General features: G+C 44.6%; 2 protein-coding genes across 4 annotated transcripts in view; one reads left to right on the top strand and one right to left on the bottom strand.

The window, feature by feature from the left end:
• Nucleotides 1–27,447, bottom strand: part of Aopep (aminopeptidase O (putative)) — a 298,386-nt gene that overhangs the window by 30,388 nt on the left and 240,551 nt on the right. The gene's annotated exons all lie outside the window — the stretch shown is intronic.
• LOC114632641 (60S ribosomal protein L17-like) lies at nucleotides 13,074–13,685 on the top strand. Its single transcript, XM_028781231.1, is given in 1 exon segment — nucleotides 13,074–13,685. A coding segment is annotated over 1 exon segment (555 nt). The 5' UTR covers nucleotides 13,074–13,107; the 3' UTR covers nucleotides 13,663–13,685.

Genomic DNA, 27,447 nt, shown 5'->3' with positions numbered 1-27,447 from the left:
TTCTTCAGTCAAGATTTAGAAACTAAAGTTTTGGCTAAATCAATTTCCTTTTGTACAAGACAGAACACTTTTCTTTATTAAGAATGTTACTATTTTAAATAACAAGGATCATTAAAAATCATAATTCCTCAAAGTAGTTTTCAGTTTGAAAAAGCAAAAAATATAAATCACAGCAAAGAGACAAGGGCTAGAAGCTCTACAGAACTCCCCAGGAACCTTTATGTTCCTGTAAAGGTTGACTTTAAGCAGCCTTGCGCCAAAGCTCAGGGTTTGATTTTAAAAGCAAAAGTCTGTTGGAGATTGAACTCTCACCGTTAATTAAGAGTAAGCTTCGGGTCCAGTCCCTAGGGGAGTCTCACTGCGATGCAGGAGCATCTCAACGGTATGAGTGTTATCTGTTCAAGCTATTTAAAAAATAAGTTTTACTTCCCTTGATGGAAGTCAAACCAGACGCGTTCGTCCAGGCAACTTTTAAATTTTTTAAAAGAATGGACCGGGACTTCCCTCGAAGGTCCAGCACGCGAGCTCGCGCTCGCTCCTTCCCTTCCCCCACCCCCCACCCTTGGCTACCTGCATCTCCCAGTCATCCCGTTTAAGCACTGCGGAGAGTGCAGGACAAAAAATAGAAGCCAGTGATCCTGCTAGAGTAGGACGCCGCTGTGGAGCACCCGAAAGTGGGAGCACCTCAAACAGAGTCTTCGTGTATCAGGTCGCCAGGCCCCGCCTCTGGAACCTGCCGGCCTTCTTCGGGGCAGCACAGCTCCTACACTGACACAGACCACCGATCAGGGAACTGGGGCTGAGGCAAAACCCAACATTCCAATGTAGAGATAACACCTGCCTTTGTGGGTCTGAAGACTCACTTTGGTTCTGGGTATGAGCGCACAAAGGCCTGCCTCCCCACCCCCCACCCCCGCCCGCACAGCCACACTCTTAGACGGGAGCGTCCGGCACGCAGCACCTTTAAGCCAGGTCCCTCCCCTTTCCAGGCTCCCTAGGGCCTCAACCCCAGGTGTTTGCTATGGCAGGACTCCAGAATCAGTGCAGGAACGGTCAGCTCTTAGCAGTCTTACCCAGCAAGGCACAACTCTGGTATTCTGGGTTTTATCCTCAGTCATTTCAGTCGGCAGCTCTCCTATTTCACCAGCTAATAACTATCCTGTGGCAATTGCATCTGATGGGATTTCCTGAGCTCCAGGAAACCTGGGATGTCTTCTCTCCTCAGCCTCTCACCCAGCACAGTGTTGAGGTAATGTAAATTGTCTCCTAGTAGGATCAAGGTTTCCATCTGGGCCCATTAGCAGTTATTCTTAGCAACTAAATGATGAAAAGTGAAAATAGTCCAACTTAAAAGAGAAATCAAAGACACTGCACTTACAAACCTACACCATTAATTTCTCAGCCGTTACAGGCAAATGTCATGTCTATTTCAGGGGTGCTTCCAGGGAGTCTGCTGACAGCTTAAGGGATACAGCTCCACCGTGTGCAAATGATGACTGCGACTCACAGCTCACAGGCTACCCCAGTGTCCCTGGAGCCACTTTGTGGCCTGGGACACGTGTTACCCAAGGTCTGTAAAGAGATGACCTGGAGAGAAGGGAAAGCAAAGCAGCTGAATATATAAGCACGTGTACACAGCGGTCTCACCATGGAAAGTTCAAAGATGGGTCCTTGAACAAAGGCTTGTGCGTTTAAAAAAATATTGTAATGGAGCTTTCCCTGAAAAGTGTTAAAAAGTATATACTGTAAGAAATATACAAGACAAACAATTATTCACAAATCAATACAACTATAATTAGATTGTTCTTTTGAGCAGGAAGGTCAATTTCCCTTAACCAAAATTATAAAGTATTTATATGTCACTTAAAATTTCTCCTTTCTGAGTAGCTAGCATGTCTGACACTGATCTGACAGGTTAGGTAGCAATGTAGAAATCCCCACTACATTAACAAGGCCCGGGCCTTTTCTCCTATTTGTTTACATGCGCATGTATACACACATTACTTTTCTCTGACACTAGACACTGTCTGCCAGCATCAGCTGTGCAGCTTTCTAACTCACTGCCTTTGCTTTTTCATAGATGTTTCACTGTGGTGGGCAGCAAGATGTCGACCAGGAAATTCTGTGATTCTCTGAAGTGAAGAGGCAATGAAGTCAGAGACGGGATTAAGACTGCACATCAACTAACCTTGCTGATTAGAGCAGAGTAGCCTCAACTATCAAGGCAGCCTGATAAGGGCCTTTATTAGCAAAAAAAGATGAGGAGAAAGAACCTGAGAGGCCAGCCTAACCAAGCTGTTTTTGAAGATGGAGGAAGAGGTGGAGGCTCAAAGAAATCCATGAAAGCTGTAAGAGGCAAGGAAGTGGCTCCCTCCTGCCTCAACTCAAAGGAAAGCAGCCCCACCCATAGTCCATTAACCTACAGAGGCTTACTTGGACTTTTGACTTCCTGATATTGTAACACAATGTTTTAAACTTCTAACTTTGTGGTGCTTTGTTACAGCAGCCATAAGAAACTGATACATCTAAGTACCTCTATTGCCAAGACCAACCTTAGCTTCTGGCTCAAAACAGGAGAAAAAAGATAATGTACAATGTCTCATTCCCAGGGACCTGAATCCATCAGATTCTTCCTATAAGGGAACTTGCTTGCTTGCACGCATGCTGCTTTATGGGTGATTTCAGACTCAGCTCTAGTAGCTGAGAACTTTGCTGGGTTGAGGGGTGGGACAGAAGGAGGTCTGCTGCTCAACAGAGCACCACAACCAGGCACAGGGCGTTAACCTAACAGGCCAAACATGAAACAAAGCGCCACTGGCAACTGTGTCTTGATCAAATCTAGGAGTTAATCAGTAACATAACCCCACCACCTTTTTTCATGGCTTTAATTACTACAGCCAGTAAGACATATTCAGCCATCTCTGTTTAGTAATGTTTTATTTACCCCTAAAGGCTGAAGTCTTCATTAAATGCAGAAGAGCTGAGTTCAATTCAACACATATGGTAAGCTCATAGCCCAGTGGCTGTCTTTTTCTTAAGTGTCTCCCCAGAGCACACCCACTCCCAAGGGCCCCAGATATATTATACACAATCAGCATTTGGCAACACCAAAATTTTATGTCACTACCTATTTTCTAAAGTTTTATTTTTTAATAATTTAATATTAATTATAATTTAATAATTAATGCTTTGTTTTGCCAGCACATGTGTGCATGTTAAAGCTGGCTAAATTTGGGAGGAGCCCAGAACCTTTGGGTTTAAACTCACAAAATATCAATGTAGTAAAAGGAATGGGTGGCACCCCACGTTTCCTGTAGCCTACGTGGCCATAAGTTGATTCCCACCCATGTCTTATGGTGTGGCAACTCAGACACGGTGTCTGCCGGTTCCTGTTTTGTATCTCCTGCCAAAAGGAAATGGCTGCTTCCAGGTAAATGCTTCAATAATTGAACTGTAGGGTGGGCTATATTTCTTTGTTGTTAGATCAATATTTCTTTGTTGCCAGCTCTGACTGACACTACACTGGTCTGTGGAGCTTATAAGACAGTGGAGGACTCTACAAGAGGGAGGCTAAGGGAGAGGGTGGTGGTTGGGGGCGGGGGCAACCAGTGCCTGAGCTGAGTAACTTATAAACCTCCTCTGGACATACAAGTTGATGTAAAGATGGAAGATACCTCATTCTTTCCCTCAGGAGCCATAATCCGAGCAGCTGGCATGGCTGGAGGGGCAAATGCTAGAAGCTGAGGGCTACTTAATCCTCAGATCCCTGAACTCTGTCAAAACAAATTCAACTTAATGCCCCTTCTCCACAGGCCATCTTTTTTTTTTTTTTAATCTTTATCTGTTTCTGAAGAGCAAGACTCCAATAGCACAGAGTAGTCTGGTGGACCCCAGGCAACCGTCCTGTGATATTCTATATTAAATGTTTTTAGTTCATAGATACACAACCACAGCTGATCCCTCTGACTCCTGTCTATCTAGGGAGTCCATGGTGACCCCTCTTTCAATCCTTTAATGGGTCAGTTCTCCACGTGAATTCCAGAGGTGCCTTGGTCTAACAAGGTCATGCCCAGCCAGATATAACCTGTATTCCATGAGAAGAAGCCTCTGAAAGCCAGCATCTTCTAGAAAAGGTGAGTGGGAATGACCAGAAACCCAGCATCCAGGATAGCTTCATAGACTAAGCTTGCTGCTTGCCAGCAAGAGGTCCAACAGCTAAGGATTTTTGACGCAGAGCTACTTAAAGAAACAAGACAATGCTCCTTCAGCAGACACCTTCTCTGCAGAGTGTGCCTGCACTGCAGAAATCCTAGTCACTTTACAGTAAGGGAGGCTACTGACAGCTCTGCTGTCTCCATGTCCTAGGAGTGCCCACCAGTCTCCACACAGGCAGGTAGTGCTACAGTTGCCAAGAGCTGTACTGAATAAGTTCTTTCATTACACATTTTGTCCCTTTATTCAGTTTTGGTGTGTGCTTGTACTCGGGATTTACAATGTGTACAAGTTGCCTAGAAAGCAAAGCCCAGAATTCACAGCCTGGTGCAGGCTAAGCTGTAGCCCACTAGAAATCAGCAGACTCCCTACTAAAGTATTTGGGTGGGGGAGTGGGGTCGGGTCGGGGCGGGGGGAGCTTCCCATTCACCTTGCTGTTCCTGTTGTTGCTACCTAGTTTTCAAGGGAGTTGGTGTAACTGAAAAAAAGTGAGAGTCTTTCCCTGTCTTTCCAGAATGCACTTTACTCTTCAGGAAATCTATGTTCTTTTTATGTGACGTTGTTGTGGCAGATACATGCTCACATGGCAAGTATCTGTGGACAGTCAGGTGGATGGAAGGTTTGACATCCACGTCAGGCGGCTTTCATCTGGAGTCCTGTGAAGTATAAATGTGTCTAAGGTGCTCTCCTACTATGTCTCTGACTCATGGTTATAATGTGTCAGTGGAAACTCTGGCAGAAAGCTGGTTAGAATCAGCAAAAATCACCAACTGGAGTCAGTTTGTGAACCCTTAGGAATTCTGAAGTTGCTCTGAGGGAATAGGCTCCACTGCTTCATGGCATCCCACCTGAGACACAGCAGCTCCTAAGTGTGGCCTGCCTCTACCTGGCAGAGCAGCTAGCTGGAAGCCAACTGTGTTCCTTGGTTTCTCATTCTACCCTGGGGAGTAGGAATGTGACTCTCTAGCTCCCTTAGCAAGCTTTTGAAAGAAACTACCCAGAACAGAAGAGGTCGTATTTATTCACAGACCTGGGAGTGGGAGGGATTTACTGACCCAGAGGAAGTAACAGTTAAGTACCCTGGGTAAGACTTGAACTCAGAGTGTGGTAGTACATAACACCCTCTTCCATATGCTGTAGTCTCAGATGGGAAAAGTCTACAGAGTCCTTTGTACCTGAACATAGCAGTGCATCTGATGACTTTCACAGTTAATTGAACAGCTTATCGTCATCCAGCAAAGAACTCAGATCAGCTTTCTAGTTAAACAAAGGATAGCTTTAGAGAAAATCCTCTGGATATAAGGTCAAGAGTATATAACAGAAAACTTTCCTCTTTAAAATTGTGACAAAGGCATTAGATGAAGTAAAATTTTATTTCTCATGAGATTTTGCAGAACAGTCTCTTTAAATCATGCTGACAGTTGTGATTTAGGTCCTTTAAGAAGGGTCCAGCCTGGGCTTTTTAATGCTCACAGCCCCTTCTTAAGTCAAAGGTAGCACATTACATTGTGACATTCAAATCTTAAGCAACTCAACTGCTTTGAAAGGCTTCAAGAGATGGTTAATAACCCACAAAGGAAACCCCAATTCTACTGTAACTGAGTGCTTCTCCAAAAGTGGTTCATTCAGAACTCATAACCTACTGACTTGTAAAGAGCTGGACTTTGAAGGGGACCTCAAGGTCAGATTAGGGAGCTCGAGAGGGGCTCAAGACAGGTTTGTAGGCTGACAAACTCAAATGGTTCTCAACAGCCACAGTTCCCCAGGGCAACTGCGCCTCCATCTCTCAGTTGTACAAGGAGATATTTGGAAGAAACTATCATCTTCTCTTCATATTAGAGAAGCCCCCAAACAAATCCAATCATTTTGTGTTAAATGAATCACAAATATTTAAGAAAATTGAGAAGGGAACTCTAACTTTCTTAAAAAGATACAACACTTACAGGTAACCCAGGCATGGGGAAACCCTGACTGGTCATCCAATACCAAGAGGTTCAGCCCTAAAAACATACACATGCAAGTAACATTATAGGGACTGAGCAGGCTCTACTTATATGTAACATATATATACATATATACATATATATATATACATATATATGTATATATATATATAAAATATAAAATATATATACACACACACACATATAGGTAACAGCAACTAAGAATTTAAGGCAGTATGTAACAAAGAAAAAGGTCATGGGTCTGAGACAGCACAATGTGAGGTGACAGGAAGGGCGGGAGGCAGTGAATTGAAGGGGGAGTGGAGTAGTATTTTATTTTGAAACAATAAAATAATATTTAAAAATTAACACCTTTAAAGGTGATAAAGACCTCCCTCCCTGACCTTCTGTGATGGTCATTTTAGAGGCAGCTGCTCTTAAGGAATTCATTTAAAGCTTAGTGTTTTCTTCCTATAAGTAAAGTTAAAAGCAAGTAGGGCTTGCCAGATAGAAAAAATTCTGTCTCCATGAATTATGATTTCATACTTTAATTAACTATGTTTATAGATGTCCCTCTGAGAAGTTCACTGGCAGAGATCTTTAAAAAGCCATCAGTGGAAGGGTCCAGCCATCTTCAAGCTCAGAGTAACTCACATGCACACAGGTGAGGGTGGTGTCTCTGTGTTCACAATGTACAAGTTCTTAAAGCCATTTTAATTAGCAAAGACTTGGGGAGACTGGAAATATAATATCCCCACAAGCCTCTGTATTTAAGAGGACCCTGTCTCGAGAGACCTCCACTCAAGATTTATCCTCCAGGGAAGGCCCAGAAAGTATGCCTGGAGGAAATGAATGATGGGGGACCATGGAAAGGGGTGGGGGATATTTGTATTATTTGATTTGAGTATCAGAGACATTTACTTTACAAAACATAATATCAAATACACATGAATTATAAAGAAATTTCCGTGTACTACCCACTTGGACACCTACACTATGAACCACCACTTGGCCCTGAAGCTTGAGTCTCCGCAGCCATAGCTTCAGAACACTACAGGGTGCATAACTGGGGAAGATCTTCTAAACATACCAAGAGGCAATGCCCTTTTTGGAAACAGTGGCCTGTGGGAATCACGAAATATTCATCTTTTCTACATCACTGAACAATGTGCTGAATGGACAGGCCTGTCTTCCCAATGCTAGGCCAGATTCCTATCAAAGCCAAACCTCCTCTAGTCTGATCCACCCCTAGGTAGGAATCCCTGGCAAGGCCCATGTGACAACAGCATCCAACAGTCCATAGTCTTTCAGTATGGCTCCAGTCAAGCAGAAGAATTCCAGGTGTCAAAGCATAGCCAATTGTCCCACCTCTCCCTACTGGAAGCAGGAGGGTATTAACAGCTTGCCCATAGTGCCTTTGCCCAACAGGGGCTTACAAGTCACTAAGTGTGTTGAGGAAGTTAGTTATCCAAACCGAATTTCAAAACTGTTTCATCTTCATCCCATTTTGTTTCAGCCTCAGCCCTCATGACGCTTCTACCCACATCTGCTTCTCACACACACAGCATACTCTCAAACTCTCTCATCTGTCCCACCTGTACCAGAACCTGGCTTACCAGGACAGGCCATCCTGTGGCTCTCTAACACTGTGTGACACCAAATTTCACGCACCAAATTTCAGTGCAGGGACTCCTTTCTGAATCACTGTTCAACCTACTGTCTAAAAAGCCTAGTAAAAATATAGGTGAGGTGATGACTATTTAACCATGACTTTGAGGACAAAGAATGAACAGGTGTTTCAACAGAACTGAAACCAGGCATTTGGGAGCAGTGGCAGGAGAATGACAAGTTTGATGGCAGTCTGGGCAATTTAGCAAGAACTTGTCTCAGAAGTTTAAGTGCAGAGAGGCAGAGTGTACAGCTGAGCCTTGAATTCATTCCCCAGCATGAGGTATGGGGTAAGTGAAGCATCAGGAATGTCAGAACTCCAAAACAAACTTCCACTAGAACACACAGCACGGGCATGTCCTCAGCATTCATTCAAAACACAATCCTCTTCCGTTCAATTAACTTCACACAGAAGTGACAGAACATACGAGAAATACGAACATACACAAAAATCTCCCCAGGATTAAGTAAAGAGTGGAACTTGACAGTATGCCCATTTGCCACAAGTTTAGATGTACACATATGGAGTTTAGGGTACTTAACTTCACATACAATGTGGATTTTGCTAGTTCCTGCTAGAGCCGTCATGTACTTCATACTCCGATGTCTGTAACCAAACCAAGAAAAGAAAACACAACACCTGTATTGTGACTGCTGGATCTTGCTGAAGCCTCAGTTAAAGCTCACATTTCTGAATGTCAAAACTTCACATGCAGGCTTTTTGGTGAAAGGTGCATATTGAGTAGAATAACCCACTAATTAACGATAATCATAACTGACCTAGCATTTCATCTCTTCAGAGAGCGAAAGTTCGGGGCTGGGGAGATGGCTCGGTAGTTAAGAGCTCTTTCTGCTCTTTGCAGAGAACACAAGTACTGTATTGGGTAAGCCGCAACCACCCGTAACTCCAGCTCCAGGATATCTGATGGCCTTCCCTGGTTCCTACAGGCGCTGCACTCATACACACAAACTCATAAACATAGACATAATCAAAACTTTAAAAAAAATTCTTGAAAAAACAAGACAGTAGTTTTGGAATTTTGCCTGCAGGAATTCTCTGACAGGCACATTCAGGGCACCATCCCAGGGAGGCGTCAGAAGTCCGTTCACTGTGGGTGCAGATGAGGGCACTGTGTGAGCTGAAAAGTGGAAGGAGCTGTGCCACACTTGGAGGGACCAGGAAGAAGAGCAATGATATCAGGAGGGAGCTATAGTGAGGACATGTCAGGCTTGCCCCTCCACTCTCCAGTCTCTGGACTCTGTGACCTGCTGCAAGCCCCTCTGTGTCTCGCAACACACGGACACGTCATCAGTATAGATAAAACTAGCACATTAGGCTGAGTTACTCTTAGTTAACTGTGTTGGCAGCAATCGCAGGCACCTTTCCTAGTCATATTGGGTCTGTCTCCCACTGGATTACTTCTAAATGAAATCTCTGTGCAAGGCACACAGGTGTTCTAGAATTAATTAACTTTGCTGTTCCAGTACCTAGCATGATGCTAGGAAAACCTTGGTGCCTGCTGTACATACTTTGTGCACACCTCTTACTCACTAGACCCTGGAAATCTCTCAGGAGTAGACCCTAGAGAACAGTGAGAAGCAACAGCACCCAGTTGGCTCCACTCACTCAAGCAGGGTCCACCTGCTTCTTCAGAGACAAATACCAACACCCATTACTGCTACTTATAGAGTGCGCCTTGTGAATGAGCCCCCAGGCATACTATGAGCCATGGGGACCAGGCCCTCACCGCAGCCTCTAGTCACTCCAGTCTGGAACCTCGAGCAGCACCACCCACGTTTATGTTTACTGTCACACACAGGAACCTCTAGACTTCACCTTGGCTTCACTTCTGGGATGACTGAGTGGCAGCACTTAACTTCATGGAGAATCAATCTGAGCGCCACGTGTCCTCGAGAAGTGGAGCTTTCTAACAGGCTGTCTGCTGGCAGACATAGCTAAAGCTCTAGGTTGGTGAGATCTGAAAATGAAGGGCTTCAGCTGGACAGAAACCAGACTGCGAGGTTTTTGTGAACATACAAGGCAGTGCATACATTTCCAGATGCAGAGTCACCCTGCAGCATTTCTGGGCTCTGCAGTTAGTTGGATTTTCTGGGACATGTTCCTTCTGATCAGGGTCCTTTTTGTGTTATGGTTAATGTAACAGGATGAGAGAAACCACAGAGTACAAAAAGCCACAGAGGAGTAAGAGACTTCTCCACGGCCCCCATAAGCACTAGAAAAACATGTCTTTAGCAGAAACACATGCACTCAAAAGCTGGGGCGGGACTCTGGAACATCAAAGCCCCTCAGTTGTGGCACAGTCCACACACAGGATGGTTCCCCAGATAAGTGGGAGAGTCAAAAGACGGGTTACACGTGATGGTCTCATTTGAACCAGGATGCATGTGGCTCTGAAGGAACATGGGAGGACATGATCTAGGCAGGTCACGAAGCCTGGGTTCAATGCCCTGCCATGTAAGAGGCAGAGCTGTGTCTAAGTACATGGCTAAGTTCTAGCAATCTGTCCTTACAGCCTGACTCGTCTCAACTATAGTAACCCACAGTCCAGCTGCCACCATTGCCAGGTGTACACACAGAACGGGGCTCTCAGGCTCTGACGGATGGCAAGGCTGTAATCAGTTAGCAATTTCCTCTAGAGCTAAAAATAACAACCCAGTACTCTGGGCATGAGAGGCAGAAAATGCCTTGCTTGGTGTTTGGGAGAAGAAGAGGGTTGCTTGGGTTTCATGACATTTATTTCTGAAACTAACGGGAGCAGAGGCAGAGAGACACACTCCCTTTGTTTCACTAAGAACTTCAGGTCAATGCCAGGAATCTACTAACTTCCAAAATAGTTAGGCCTCTTTGTCCACGAACAGCTCTGCTGGGCATGCCCGTTGCCAGCACCTTCACGGCAGTGTGTCTCTCTATGCCACCATGAGTCCACTCTTCCTGTCCTCATCATACCCAGCCAAGTAGTCAAGAGAGAAACCTGGTCAGCAAAGCCAGCCAGGCCAGATGATAGAATAAAAAACGCCACAGCAAAGGCCAAGTGTCGGCTCTGCTTCTTTCAGGATTCAATTATGCTGCTTTGAAGTTTAAGCTATTTGCATTTTAATAAAAGCCAGAAAAGAGGACCCGGCTGTGTTAGTGCACATTTCTTAGAAGTAACTTGGCAGTATCCATTTCACTGCAGCCCTTAAAGTAAAACAGCAACAGCCCCATAGGTAATTGTTAACCAGGGGCTCGTCTTCCATGATTTCCATACTGTGACATAGCCCCATAGTTAATTGCTAAGCAGGGGCTCGTCATCCATGATTTCCATACTGTGACTACACACTAAACACACTCATTGCTGGGTGGCTCACAGAGTTCCCTCACATCTTGCAACAGATGTCAGCTCAATTCAAGTACCTACGGAAGAGGAAAAACAAGAAGGCTGCCTGGCTCCTCACAGTGATGTCACTAAGGGAAAGTCACAGGCAAAGAGGGAATGAATCTGCAAGGCCTGTCTCCATCCCAGCCCTGCAGGATCCTCCCCAGACTGTCCTGCATCCACAGACATCCACTGCAGGACAAGGGATAATTTCACACACATGTGTCCAAGTCCCCAGAACTTCAGGATTACAGTCACAGCAAGTGCTGAACCCCAGTATTCATGGCCAGGCAAAGTACTTTCTATGAAAGCTACAGAACAAATCTTTCCCAAAAGCAGAATTTTTAAAACACCATTGAATTTGATTAACTTAAATAATAAAAAGGAGCTTGAGAAAACTACCTTTGAAGTAAAAAAAAAATAAAGCCTTAAATATAAAATACATCCCCGTCCTTCTCCAATAATTATTTTCCCTAAACAACTTAAAAGGCAAAACAGTAAAGTATTCAGAGTAAACAGCTGAATGACCAGGCAACCATAATTTAAGTTTTCCTTTTTAAACTTTGTCCTATTTTTAAAAGTTTGTCTAACAGACAATACTACTTTGATAATTAAAAAAAAAAAAAAAAAGGGAAAGGCCAAAATTCTTAATCTTTAGTTAGTTTGATCACAAAAGCTAAGCATGGTGAACCCATGAAAACACAGGACAAAGACCCCATTGAAATAAAGCTTTCCTGTAGAAACAGAGACCACACTGGCTGCTGTACCCTCAGTAATAGAGAAGGGGTGCCGGGGACCACTGTAAAGATGCTGCATCTGCCAGCCAAGACTGAGTGAGGAGACAACCTGTGGCCCACTCGGACTCTACAAGGAACCCTCTCTGGCATACAGAGCCGAAACAGGAACCCTGCCTAAAAACCACAGTGAGAAGAGAGCCTGAGAGCTGTCTTCTGATTTCCACACCAGTGCTGTGGCGTATGCACCTCCCCTTACCATGGTAAGGAAAGGAGAGGGAGGGGGGAGAAAGGAAGGAGACACAGAGACACACTGGCCACTGCACAACTCTGCTTTTCCACTACAGGTTGCCTGAAGGCAAGTTCAGAGATCAGGAGCCAGGGGAAATTGTGAGTCTCCATCAGAGAATCACTCTGCAGCAAGTGGGTCACTTTTGGTGGCAGACAGAGCTCTACCACCTGGAAGCTTTGGTCTCCTGCATCATCCTCCAAGGCCTCCCCGTCCTCCAAGCCCTCCCCATCACCCATAGAAACTTCTCCCACACAAAGACTAAGTGCTATGGTCTAAAACCTGTGGGAACCTGGAGCCAGCGCCTCACTTTTAAAACTAGCTTGAAATGAAAACTCGTAGAAAACCTAACGCACATAGTACACGCGCTTGGGTGAGGAAACCTTAACACAATGTCCCACCTGAAATACAAAGGTGGGTTACAGTGTGTGCATGTGGACGCCTTTATTGGCAGGCTGAAGTCTGCAAGCCACGAAGGCACAGCAATGCAGTGGTGAATGACCTGCAGGAACACATAGCTAATGACACAAACTACACCAGGTTTATAACTCAGTTGCCCAGACACCACAAAAGCATCCTGTGAACCTTTCTGAAACTACAGCAAACTCTTGGGAACACTCAACAGTAACACCTGCCTTCTAGGTTGCCCTGACTGCTGCCTTCTTGAGAACATGAGCACAAGGTAAAAACACGCACAATAGGAGACTGCATGTTGGGAGGTCTCACAGCACAACTAACTCTGCTGGACTGAAAGGCGTTTCCAGCAGTCCTTCCAGACTCTTGTCTACACATGCCTGGAGGCATAGTTAACCATGACAGCCACATCAACCCATCAAGATTCATAATGAGCTCTTCCTGTAAGCGGCGAAAGGTGACTCGTCAAGATGGTTCGCTACTCTCTTGACCCGGAAAATCCCACAAAATCTTGTAAATCACGAGGTTCAAACCTTCGCGTTCACTTTAAGAACACCCGGGAAACTGCCCAGGCCATCAAGGGCATGCACATCCGCAAAGCTACCAAGTACCTGAAGGATGTCACTTTAAAAAAGCAATGTGTGCCATTCCGTCGGTATAATGGTGGAGTTGGTAGGTGAGCCCAGGCCAAACAATGGGGCTGGACACAGGGACGGTGGCCAAAGAAGAGTGCAGAGTTTTTGCTGCACATGCTTAAAAACGCAGAGAGTAATGCTGAACTTAAGGGTTTAGATGTAGACTCTCTAGTAATTGAACACATACAGGTGAACAAGGCACCTAAGATGCGCCGACGAACTTACAGAGCTCATGGCCGGATTAACCCATACATGAGCTCCCCCTGCCACATTGAGATGATCCTCACTGAGAAGGAACAAATTGTTCCAAAGCCAGAAGAGGAGGTTGCACAGAAGAAAAAGATATCCCAGAAGAAACTGAAGAAACAGAAGCTCATGGCACGGGAATAAATTTAGCATAAAATAAATGCAGATAAAAGTAAAAAAAAAAAAAAAAAAAAAGATTCATAATGAACGGCCCTATAACACAATGTACATCTGGAGCCAAAACCATCCTTCTGAGCTGATCAGCTGTCTGATCAGACATCAGTGCCTGAGAGTCAGCTCAGCACACACTGTGCTTGTCCCAGACCTCAGCACTGGGGAGCGGCAAGTCAGCTCCCTTCCCTTCCTCTCAGGAGGTCATGTGTTTTCTCTCTCTCTAGTCACTGCTAAAGCTGTCTTTTGGGCAAGTATGTATTCTCAAAACAGTGCAGAGCCAGTGTTCTAGGTTCCTACTTCCAAGTCCACATGGTGGGGAGCCTGCCTAGGATCGAAGGGCTACTTCCCCAGCGTCCTCAAGACACACTCCACTCTGAGCACAACACCTGCAAATCCTCAACAGACCAAGCAGTGTGAATGACCTGACATGCCAAGGGTGTCACACAGCTTATAGGACTTTGGACAGGCCAGTGGCAACAGCCCTGTATTCACGGAAACAGCAGATGCATTCCTTAATAAACAATCTCTAAGGGTTCCCTAATTCTATCAGTTAGGAACTAATGGGGCTCACCAGACTCATCCAAGCCTGCTTCATATTAAAATGATGTACATAATCAGAAGCACAAGCCAGCAAAGCATTATGCAGAGTCACAGAGAAACTGAAAAAAAAAAAAGGATTTAAGATACAAAAATCACTTTCTCAATATAAATCAACATACTGGGTATCACACACACACACACACACACACACACACATACACCCCTCCTTCCCCTACTCTGAACTCAACACTTAACTACTACCTTGAAGTTGCTAGAGTGCCACGTGCAGGACTGATGGCAGAACGAAGACACAGAGGGGACAGAACAGCAAGGACGACAACTTCAGTGAGCACGTGCAAAACAATGTCTGTGTCCTTGGCACGTATCCAAAGTACCGTAAAACTTATGTCCCTGCAAAAAGCCACAAGTCCTTTAGCAGCATCACTCATGCTGGCCTCAAGTGGGAAACAACCAGACTGACTAATGGAACAGAGCTAGATAAGATGTGGTACATCCACACAGTAGAATACTACTCAGGAGTGAAAAGGAACAAGTTATAATCCTAGATTACAACAATGGATGGGCCTAGAAACATGCCACATGATGGAAGGCAAATGGAGTGGCATACATTTCTATCTACACATCGCAGAGTTAAAATGGAGTAGCATGCATGGGTATCTATATATCATATAGTTAATTCCACTGTTATAAAACACCCAGAAAATACAAATCTACAAAAAGGAAGACTGCTCGATTCCTGTGACAGGGAAGAGGGATATGCATTTAAAGTTGACCACTAACTGTACTGAGGATCTCAGAGGGTGATAAACAAATTCTAAAACTGGATCTTAGTAATGCTTGTACAATTAATTCAATAAAAAAAATCACTGAATTGTTTATGGGATGTAAATTATGCCTCAAGGCTGTCAAAAACACAGGCGTGCATACAGAGCCTACAGCTGGAGCCCTGGGCAGCTGTGGAGCATTGGATCTGTACTGCGTGGCTTTTACTTTCCTGACTCTGGGGTGGAAAAGATTACATCAGCCCATCAGCATCAGGAGAACGCAGAAATCTGCTCTTCAATTTCCTCCTGGATAATAGAGAGGAGTGTGGGGGAGACAGAGGCATGCAGAGGAGCAAGCAAGTCTGCTCCTCCTTCATTACAGAGTTCAAGCCAGGTCACAGCCCTATTAAGCAGGAACCGGCTGGGCCCAGTCAGTACTGTGCCCTGCCAGCGGGCCTGGAAACTGCAGAGCCCACCACACCAACCACACAGGACTTTTACTAAGAGGTGGAGGCAGGCACTGAACAGTAAGGAAATGAAAAACTGGTGACATCCCTGTGTTTAGTTCATATACCTTAAAACAAACACAAGCCTTTGACCTTCCAAATCTCTAAGTTAGGCTGCACATGTTAAAATCAATATCAACTTAATAATTACTCTTAATGAAAACATCAATCTGGTCAGCAGAGTGTGCAGTGACCTGGGACGCCCTAGCTTGCTGTCCCCTCTCACCTCTGAAAAACCTGACATTTGTCAAGCACCGACTGAACTCCCAGCTGTAACATGGAGAGGCCCGGCAGACAGTGTACAAGCTCCTTTGCAGAGCCCTGTACTGCTGGCCACATTATAGGGCTGACAGAACTTAACAAGGACAGGGCAAGAGGGCATGGGAGACATGGGGTAAGGATGATCTAGTGACACAGCACCTCCAGGCCACCCGCGCAGTCCTTGCTGCACGCCCAGTGTGTAGAAGGTCCCAGTCAGAAGCACACCGTCACCTGAACACTCAGAAGTAAGCACCTCAGGGCTGTAATCCCCACAGGGGTTTGGAACGGGAAAGGAAATAATACAAAGTGCACACATGAAAAGATGACCAAACTGATAGAAATGGGGTGACGGTATTTTTAGTTGCAGCTAATTTGGGCAAAGATCCATTTGATGACAAACAGATTGCCGTGGAAACAGACAGTCAGGAAATAGGAAACGCTCTATGCATCTCCTTTCCCACTAATCCCAAGAGAGGTCCTTTTATTCTGAGAAAAAAGTAATAAAACTGCCCTGACTGCTGATATCTCCACTACTGAGAGTTACTCTGGCCTTACTGGCTGGCGGTACTGTGTGCACAGGCCCAGAATGTGCGCATGCTCTGGTCTGTGCAATCAGGAGTCAACAGGGGTACACAGACACCACTGGGGACTGCTGTAGTCATCAGTTGGGTGTCACTTCCTTTGGCCCATGAAATCCCTAGTCCTTCCTTCTACTGATGGGAGGAAATTCGGAGAATGTTCCAGAGGCCTCCGCCCTTCCCCTAATAGAGTCTGCAGGGCAGTGGCAGCTCTCTGGCAGCAGGATTAGAATGCTCTAAGAATGCCAAGGGCTGTTAGACACAATGGGTGGTGTCTTCTTGTGACTCATGCCCAGCTTGTCCTTCTTGCTCATTTCATCTTCTTTCTGGACTGCGCATGTTAACTTCAGAGAGAAGATGGGATCTGCGAGGACAAGACTACAACTTGCCAATACCGCTCCCTGCTAGCTAATGCAACATTTGACATGAAAATTATCCTACATAAAAAATAATTTCTTCCCCATAAAAAATTCAAGAACGCTCATAATCCAGAGGGCTTTGGAGTTTCAATCCTTAGCAATTAGGAAGCCACAGTCAGTCCACTGGGCTTTTTCCAAGGACCCTTTTAACTACTTGAAAATGACAGCTGATTACCAAGTAACAGTGTGGCTCACCTATAAAACCCTTCTAAAATGTATCGATCCTCAATTACATAAGCAAGGCCATTCTGAGAAGCCTTTTTAATCATGCATAGCCCATTACTCACAGCTGAGACACACACAGCCCATTTCTTTAGCATCTAAGTGGGTTTCTGTTAGTAAGTCTGAGCTTAGGGAAACATATTAACTATTCTGGGTGAATTCTACCCGAGAGTCACAGTTATTGTAAAATCTGCCCTCTATCATGGAGTGGAGGTGGGGTAGAGATCACTTTCAAGAGCACTTGTCTTGAAAGCTGCCCTAGCTTCTTCTGTGCTTAGGACAATAGCAGGTACTATACTTGTGTGCTGCTAGACACTGCAAAATGAGCTTAGTTGAGACCTCATCCCAAAGCAGTAAAACAGCTCTAGTGGCTTCCACTAAAATCCCTTGGGAGGAGCCAGTGGAACCCCAGAGAATTCTGCTGTTTTCTGAAGACAGGGTTTCAGGTAGAGCAGACTGGTCTCAAGTTTCTTACGTGGCTGAGGATGATGACCTTGAAGTTCTGATCATCCTGTTCCTACTTTCTAAGTACTGAGATTACAGGAAAGGCATAGACCCAGGACCAACATCTAAGTGAGACTGGAGAGCATGCTGCTTCATCTAGTTGGTACCTGCCAGAGCAGTGTCTGTGCAGTTACCTGCAAGTTAACCCTGGGGACATTCCAGCTGGCTCGAAGACACCACAGCAGTATTGCAAACACCCCAGTGGCCTGTACTACAGCTGCCATTCCTTATCTATCCTCAGCTCTACGGCTCCTGTCCTCTTAATTTAAAAGACAAATGACTGTAAAGCCTGCAAACTAGAAGGCCATCTCTGATAGCATTAGTGCCATGGTTTTCGAGCAATGACCCACAGGCAGCATTCTGAGGCTGCTGTAGGCTTGAGTGGCCAAGAGAAAAAACTGGAATGTGAGATTTCATTCCACCTGTGTGATTCCATACCCCAGTGTTGAGGACTCTAAGGAGAGAGGAAAATGTCAGATCTCAGCTTAATTGAGCTGCTGACCACAGCATCACTCTGTTCTCAGGAAACCACAGGTTCTGGGAAAAGAAACGAACAGACCAACCACAGTTAGCATGACTAAGAAAACCAAAGTAAAATAAAGGAGTGGGAAGTACAATGTCCTTCCCAAATGGGAGGTTTGACTGAACTACTGTTGAAGCAGCTTCTGTTTTATTTCTGGATAATGCCCTAAGACACATCATAGCACGATCCTAAGATACATTATGGCCGGCTATCTACAAACCAAGGAAACAGCAGGCTTGCTAGTAATGGTTTTCATAACAAAGCCCCAGCATGACCTGCTTCTTCCCTAATCTTCATGCAAATGCTGTAATACATGAAACCTATGCAGAGGCACTTTCTATACCAGCCTGTGACCTCAAAATGGGCTCTACATAGGAAGCAAATGAGGAGTAGTGAGTCCAGGTTGGTATCTGACACAGGAATATCTTGGGGAAGAGTCTATGGAGAACTTCACCAGGGGAGCAGGGCAGTGGTGCAGATGTTAGCAGAGGCAGGGGGTTATGCAGCTCCAGGTCAGAAAGAGCCATGCAGCATGACCCTGTCTCAAAAAAGCAAATCAAACAAACAGAAAATGAGTATGAAGCTGAGCAAATCAAAGCAATGAACCTTCTGATTATTTTACCTTCTGCCCTGAAGCTGTCTGTTTAACCCTCACCGGTTCCATCTAAACTGTCCCCTCATACTGCCATACTGCCAGTGACTTAGCATTACACACAGGCAGTTCCCCTAAGGCTTGGTCGGCTGGTGAGTCAAAGTCAGATGCAAACCGTCAGTTCTGGGAACAGAATCTGCAGCCTCAATACAAGACGGTAGGCTGGCCACAAAGCAGGTCCAGGCCCAAGCCAACAAAGTTCCGAGACCAAAGGCCAGCTAGGTGGTCTGCATGTATTACACACACACACACACACACACATGCTTCTAGGCACACATGTCTAACCTATGTGAACACACTACAACATGAATTCTCTACTACTGGATATACCCAAATCAATCAGGTTTGTCTTTTGACAGATGAGTGTTTGCTCATGAGGCCATGCTATTACTAACTACTGATGATATCCCCAAGCATCAGATGCAAGGTATACTGGGCTCACAGAGCCAGGATGACCGGGCACCTTCCCTCCAGTATCTTTCATTCTGTTCAGGGAAGAAAGGGAGGGAGGGGCAGCCTTTAGGAGTCTGATCAGCTCAGTATCCACGCTCCTGTGTGCTCTCCAACCACTTAGAGCTCTGTCCTTCTGTGTCTACCAGCAGCTTTTTCCCTAACTGCCCCCTCACTCTGCTCTCGGGTAGTCCACAGTTCTAAGGTACCAAACCTACGCGTTCTATGTAGGCCATTAACTTTATCACTAAAGTTTTAGGGATGGTCTGATTTGCCCTACAAGCAAAGTCCAACAAATGGTAAGAAAATTTGGCAGGCTTGCTTATCATGTGGTAAAGTGCCTCCCTAGAACATTCAAGGCTTCGAGTACCACACAGAAAGAAAAAATTTCCCTAGCTAAATTTACAACTCATCAAGGTATGAACATGTACCAACATGGAAGCATTACAGAAAAAAATAGGAAACATATCCACTAAAAGTATTTGAAGACTGCAGGGAAGGCAGTAGGGTGGAGTCAGTCTGCATTCCAACATAAGATGGCCACTTATGTTTGATTCAACACACATACACACCCCACGCAGGATACACAAATACACATACCACATACACACATACCACACAGCACACACAAACACACACACCACACATGCATGCACACACAAGTAACACACACACTTTTATGCCACAGCTTTTTGGTCTGTGATAAACATCACAGAAATGTCTAGTAATCTGTACCCTACAAACACACCACTTTAATGTCTTCTAAAGATGCCTGACTATTGCAGCAGCAATCTGTCCTATCCATTCTTTGATGGTGAGCCAATGCACTCTGTCCCTGTGCATTCCTAAGCAAGTCACAGCATAAGGCTTCCCTTTGGGATGGCCTTATAGGGGTGCACTAGATTCCTTTCCTGTCTCCTTGGTCACCAGAACCCATACTCAGCCCACTCAGACTCACGCTTCAGTTATCATCATCCAGAACCCTAAACTGATCTGCCTCCACCCACATGGGGGTTACAAACGACTGGAAAATTCAATAAAAAGGAGGCACAGGAGAATCAGGCCACCACACAGCCTAGGAATTAAACCCAAGAGCATGCAGTGTCTCGTACCGTGTATAGCCTGGAGAAGCTGTAAGATCTTTCCTCACTGCCCATTCCTTAAGCCAAGTGGCAGTCGGCAGTCGCCTCCCTCTCTTTTCACGAGGCCCATACGCAAACTGTGCTAGGATCTCAGTAATTGTTATAACAGAACAGAGCTTATTCCTCAAGTTGCTTGATTTATGGCTTTTCCAGTTGTTTTTGACAGCTTCCTGCTGGTGATGATTTTATTTTGTGAACTTGCCTCAACTCTGTAGTCTTCCTAACACTACAGCATAGTAAGTACATGGTGAGATTTCTGCTGGTCCAAAACACTAGTTCTCTTTAATACTCTGAATCTCAATATGACCAACAACATCCAGGAGAAACAGTAATCTCATAGACAACAAGAGTTGTTGCAGCTTGTAGCAGCCTGCAAACACGACACACACTTCTGCTCTATGAAAGGTAAAGAGCTGGGATCTTCCCCTTTTCTGGCCTCGCAGGAGCTAAGCGCTGCTAACTGTATATGCTCCAAGTGCCCACAGAGTGCCTGAAAACAAAAAAGAGCCTGGGTGAAGAAATTACGGCAACCAAATTATTGCAACCCAGCGTAAGCAATGGCTATGGATCCACCTGAAATGCAGGTTTGGTAGAAGACAAACCCATCTGCATCATGAAAATATGTTTCAGACATTAGACTGGAAGAGAGGTAGCCTTTCACTTGTTAAATACAATAGGCAAAAAGAGACCCAGGGAAGGCTGCTGCTGCTCTCAAACAATGGTTTCTCAGAGTCAGGTCTGGAGATGGCCAGGCTGCATTTGCTGCTGGTAGAGAAGAGAGATGAGAGCAACCAAGGCTGAGTTTATTGCTCAGACTGTAAGTCTGTTTGAAGGTGTGTTCTCTCTCAGCACACAGAGAGGAGAACCCCAATTCACACGCCTGGGGACCATCAACCTTGCTCACAGTTTTTGAGGAGGGGCCCTAAAATGCATTAAGTATTTAGTGAAAGCCAGGTCACCTGCCTAATTCCCAGTAGCTTAAAAGGGGCACATACCTAATCTTTCTACAAGATGACATGGGGTCCCTAATCTCTGTACAGCAGGGCTCGGCACAGTCTAAGGAACACAGCAGAGGGACAAGAGGAAACTCTCTCCAGGATGCAGGATGGGGCAGCAGGATCTGACACAGTGCTGCATCAGATGGCACTCCACACAGGGTGAGTGAGGGTGGGGCATCTTTAGAAGACAGAAAGGAAGCCACACCAAAGAATGCTTTGAGGACACAATGGGGTCTAGGGCACAAGACCCTGCATCAGAGAGAAAGCAGGCTGCTACAAGCCTTGAAGGTGTGGTGGCTCACTTGGGGAGACGCCCAGATTTCCAACTGGAGGCACAGGCAAGGGGGTTAGGGACTCTAGAGATTGTCCACACTGCTGCTGAGCTGAGAATGTGAAACAGAAACTTCTGAAGTCAGCTAGGCAAGCACCTGCCGTGGGCAGAACCACTCTAGCCCAGAGTGCCCTGCAAAGAAAAGGAAAACACCTACACAAGGGCAGCTTCCTGTGGATCAGTGAAACAATATTCATAACATAAGAATAGCAAATGTGTCTAACAACTTGCAAATGGATAAACAAGATGTAGTAAGTCTAGCTATAGAATATCACTGCAACAGAAAGAAAAAACAAACTCAAAAGGAGCAAACTGCTGACACACACAGAAATGACGGCAGAGCCCCAAACTTGGGAAGACACTTAAGCTGCCTGTGAGTCAGACTGCAATGGAGTTTCTAGAAAAGACAAGCTATGAAGTCAGAAAGTGTAGAACTAGGAATAGGAACAGGAACAGGCCAGAAATCGATGCAAGAACTCTAGATGACAGAGACATCTGAAACCAGGCTGTGGGTCTGTAGATTTCACAGCTAGCATTGGCCTGGCATACTTGAGACCAGGGCTCCTCTCTCCCTCAAAGTTGGTCATGATGGTCACACAGTTATACAAGTTTCTTATAATGCAAAATACTGTGTACATGTGAATTTTAAGGCATGCAAGATCTACCCAGCTAATTAGTCATTAAGAGACTATTAAGGGCTGTGCTTTGTGGGCTCGGGGGCAGCCAGTATCCTTCCTCTCCACATTAAGAAGAGATGTGAGCTGTACCTTCAACACTGAACACGAATATGATAGCTAGTGTGGCAAATGGAGACCACACTGCATGTCTATTTCCAGATTCCTTCTGTGCTGCTGGGTTAAGGTCCCCTCCCCTGTAGAGCCTTTTCCTGGACAACACACCAACAGTAGGAACTGCAGCTATAGATTCACAGTAAGTCTTGAGTCCTGCTACCTTGTGAGCAGAAACAGAAGAAAAACAAAAGCATACATATCTATTCTATATCTATTTTTTTTTCAGTAATCATTTCCCCCCATTCTACATGGCTTCTTGGTATGAGCTAATTCAGTTTGCTTCCCTCCTTTCACATATATAAAAATCAGAATTTTTCCATATGTCTATTTAGAGTCCAAGGACTGAGAAGTCAACACTTTCAATTTGTGGATACATGAGATACTGAGACACACAGGGTCCATCATGCCCATTTACTTTGTATCGTCAAAGAGGCAGTAACTTAAAAACAAACCAACAAAAACAAAAAATAAAAGAGATCCCATTTTAACTGTGGTGCTGGGAACATCAGATGTTTTCCCAGTACCAGGACACAATATCCAAAAAACTCACAAGAGACAGAGTTGGGAAAACTCTCGAACTATGAATCACCATCCCCAATACTGAAACATTTTACTTCTTACTTTGTCTTGAAACCAAATGTTTAAAGGGAAGAAAACAGAAACCCGAGCAGAGAAAAGAAGAGGCGGGTGAGCTGGATGGAGGAGACGGGAACCACCCACACCCAGCGTGGCCTATCCGGCCGAGTTGTGAGCAGAAAACAGATGCTAATTTCACACTTTATCTGTCCAGGACAACCATCTGAACGTCGACTGCAGAAATCATGGTCCCTTTAGTTCTACAAAATAGCCAGAGTTGAATGAGCTAAACGCATCAGTGTCCTGCTGTCAGCCTGGAGGAGACCCACAGCTACTGTCGACCTACTGTGCTCGTCCTGCACCTGTGACAGGGACCTCGTTAACTTTGTTTTCCAGTCTGCTTTCTCTAAGTGCTTCTTATAATCTCTACTCCTTGCTCGTGGTTTTGTATGTCATGGATATGAAATAAAGTTAGTAATGAAGTTGCCTAAATAAACAGAACTTGGTAAATAGTGATTCAGAGATGAGGTCACACTGGCCTAGGATCTCTTGATGTTCCTGACTATTAAGTGTTGGCAGAACGTAGGTGATGGGCTTCAGTCTCACTTGTAAAACCTGAGGGGATATATAAGAATGGTGTTTTCAAGTAAGAAGACCATCATCGCTCACATGCAAATCAATCAAAGACATCCCTGTCTGTGCCTACGAATCAGACAAAAGTATTAAAAATGGATGCAGTTAACTCAGTTATTCCGTTTCCTACCATAACTTCCAGGCCCGTGTGTGCGAAAAGTTGTCATCAAAAGAAGGTCCGGGTATGAAAACGGAGTGCGGGATGTCCTTGGGTAAAATGCATCACACAACGGAAGCCTTCGCTTGGTTTGGGTTATTTCTTGCATATTGCTTTGTAAGTGATAGTTGGTGTGTCTTGTGTTGTACCATTCCATAGCCAGAAACTATAGCTCATGTTTCCTTGGCATTACCCAGCAGTTTTTGACAGAGGGCTTGTTGTATAACAAATTCAAGACAGTGTTCTGGGTAAACTGGCTGACTTGAGTTTTCTATGTTTCTCATCACCGAAGAATAGGTAATTGTTTTTCTGTGTATTATTCTGTGAACATATAGCTCAGAACATATAAACTCAGGATTTTGTGAGAGGAAAACAGAACAGAGATGAAATTTTCCAGCTGAGAGCCTTCAGAAAGCATCCTGCTTATTATCCTAAGTCACCTTCCGGGAGTGGCACCCAGAGCCCTCTCCCCTCCTCACACAGAGCTGGAGCCACCCATATCTCAGTCAGCTCAGGCCTACTTGTAACCATTTCTACATTTCAAACATCCTAAGCACAGAGTCTAGAAAAGACATCAGAATAATAGATTCAAAATGTGTCATGTATCACGTCATTTGGTTTTAAGTCTATTCACTGAAAAGTTAAAAAACTTACAAACCAGAAAAATTAAACTCAAAGGCCACGTGGCAACTGTGAAAAGTGACCCACAATAATCCACCTTTACAGTAAAACTTTTGGAATATAAAGAAAAAGAGATCTAGACATACAGAAAGGAAAACAAAAACCAACCAAACACTAGGTCACTCTGAAGAAAAGAAATGAGACCAAATAAATAACTACAAGTGAAGTTTAAGGACAAACTTACAACTGCACAGCCATGACTCAATATTGTCACCAGAACCCTTCCTGAGAAGCAGACACCAGAACACCTTCCACACACATACGGAAAGGAAGAGCTACCACCTGAGGGCAACCTTGAAGGTGGTAAGGGTGTCGGTGTCCTGAAGGCATATGTTCTCCCTAGAAGGACAGTACACACCACTGCCCCTGTTGACAACGCCCACACGTGGGCAATGTGAAATTACAGGAAAAACAGCTTGTTCACCGTTCAGATTTATTTACTTGGAAGTAAAAGGATATTTCGAGTCACATGATAAAGGGTGAAGGAACAGAAACGGTGTCTAATTTCCTTCCTGCTCATATCACACAATCGATAGAGAAAGACAGACAGACAGAAGGATGTTTATAAAAAGTACCCTGGAGAGCCAAACTAGACATGTCCCCAAATCCCCCCCCCCAAAAAAAAAAAACGACAGACCCCATTAACTAGTTCACATGAAAATGAAACTGAGGTAGGGTTTTCACAAACCGGCCTGAGAAGTAAAGAGGTTCTCAGAAGAAAACAAACCCAGGGGCCATCATCAGGCCCAGCCTCAAGTCCTCCCACCTCCAACCCCCTTCTAGAAGACGCGAAAGAGATCTTCTCCAGGAAAGCCAGGGAATCTTGACCCGTATATTTTCCTGGATAACCAGTAAAGAACAAAATAAATAGCACACTTAAACAAAATGGTAAAAAGGTTTTGTTTTGGCTTTTTTTTTATAAATATAAATTTTTCTAATTGCAGCATCACGGAGGATTGTAAAAGTAAATACCACTTGTGAGCTTCGCTGTCTAATCAATGCCACAAATACTTGTGAGGCCACACGTGGTGGTCTCTCAGTGCTGGGCTCTCAAGGTTGAATATATATCAGATACACACTGGCTGGCTTCTAGGCGGAATACGCTCAAGTGTCCGCCTGCTATAACACATAATTAATGGAAACAATGACAGGTCCTAACCCAAGGTGACACCAGTAGGTGCTACTAAAAATAACACATCTTATTAGTGCCATATGAGCACAGGCACAAAACAGCAGCTCATTAAAATGCCTGAGATGTGAGTGAGTGCCAAGGAAAGCATTCTGTCACAGGAATGAAATTAACGCTGCCTATAAAAGTAACTAAAAAGCCACAAGAATGCTCTTCTCCCACCTCCCTTTTCCACTCTTATGTTTTATATGAAAATAGCTTTCATCTTTCGATGCGGGGAAGAATTGGTGGTGGCTGGCGTCAAACACACTAAGATCAACATAAGTGTAATTATCTGCACACTTTCAAGTATTTTCAAAATACATGCTGGTTGAGATTTTCTTAATTTAGAAATGTGGGCTTTGTGCTGGTGGTTGAGGACTAAGAAGAATCTTAAGATACTGCCCAAAACATTATTTTTGTAGCAGTTATTTGAGTAGCTCATATTGCACTGACTTACACGGAGTGCCCGATGCAGTCTGCACTGTCTTTGTGTCGTGCTGCTGGTTGTGACGGGCGTCAGTGGGACATTCATATCAGCTGCTGCACGTAAATCACTCAGAAGTGGGCTTGACACGTGGCAAGTGTTAGGAACTGGGTGCGTTCATGGTTCCATTCAGAGAGTCTGTAAGGAGGTGTGTGAGGACGAGTGGGTGACTGTTGCTAGGAATAAGTGCTGAGGGCAGCCGGTCATCGTCTTAACTTTTCCTGTTATACCAGTTTAAAGTTGGCAGGGATTTCAGAACACACAGAGATGTCAGAATCTCTTCTGGTTTTAAGTTGTAGACTCTTAAAAAGAATCAGTCTATGGAACAGATGAAAATTTAATGGTAAAAAAATTACACAAACCAAACTGTCTTCCTGAGGCTACAAAAATATATTTATCAGCAATTTTTCTTGGTTCAGCTTAAAGAAAGCAAAAGATGTCAAGATCTTGCATGACCTGATTTGACATGAGACTTGGATATAGAATGTTCAATAATGTATTCGTTAAGGATTTATAATAAATACAAGGGCAGGAAGAGGTGCAGAAACAAAGCCCAGGTACACAGGATTACCTCAGTGAACTGCATTCAGACACACCTCTCTCTCTCTCCTCCCTTCCCCACTCTCCCCTCTCTATCCTTGGTTGCTTCATAACAACGTTCATTAATTACTCTGTGTCCATCACTCATGTGTAAGTCCTTTTCCAAAGGCGAGGCACAGGACACAGATACTCTCTGAGGAGGTGAAGGGCGGCTGCTAATTCATTAGAACCCATAAAGCTTTTCTATGGAAATCACGAATCAATGAAGCTATTGTATGAGACCCTGGCTCTGCAAGTGTGGACGAGTTATGGATTCTCACAGAGCAACAGTACTCTTAAAAGGCCAGGGCACCAAGCCTAGGAAACTCCAGGGGAGCCTTGCCTCAGGTATAAGGGCGGCTACCCAAACCCACCAGGTTGCTGGGTTCAGGGAGTGGTTACCAGTTAAGCGCCTGTACTTGGCTGCATGCTCCTAGTTCTCAAGGGCTGCTTTTCCTGTTTGCCCTGGAGGGCTACAAGTGAATGAAGCCTATCAGCCGCCACTGGCTGCTCTGAGTCCCAGTAAAGAGTTAAGCAACTTTAAAACAAAACAAAACAAAAATCTTAAATACTGGTTTCCAGAATTGTAACAGAATATAAAAGACTTATGTTACAAAAGACAAACACTGTCATAAACTATTTCAATCCTTTACAAAAGACAAACACTGTCATAAACTATTTCAATCCTAAACCATCTACCTTTAACATTCTGGGTCTTTTCTTTCTCTTTCTTTCTTTCTTTCTTTCTTTCTTTCTTTCTTTCTTTCTTTCT

The sequence above is a fragment of the Grammomys surdaster genome, unplaced genomic scaffold (genome assembly GCF_004785775.1).
Source record: "Grammomys surdaster isolate TR1022 unplaced genomic scaffold, NIH_TR_1.0 375, whole genome shotgun sequence".
NCBI classification, from domain to species: Eukaryota; Metazoa; Chordata; class Mammalia; order Rodentia; family Muridae; genus Grammomys; species Grammomys surdaster.
This window is presented reverse-complemented; position numbering and strand designations above follow the sequence as displayed.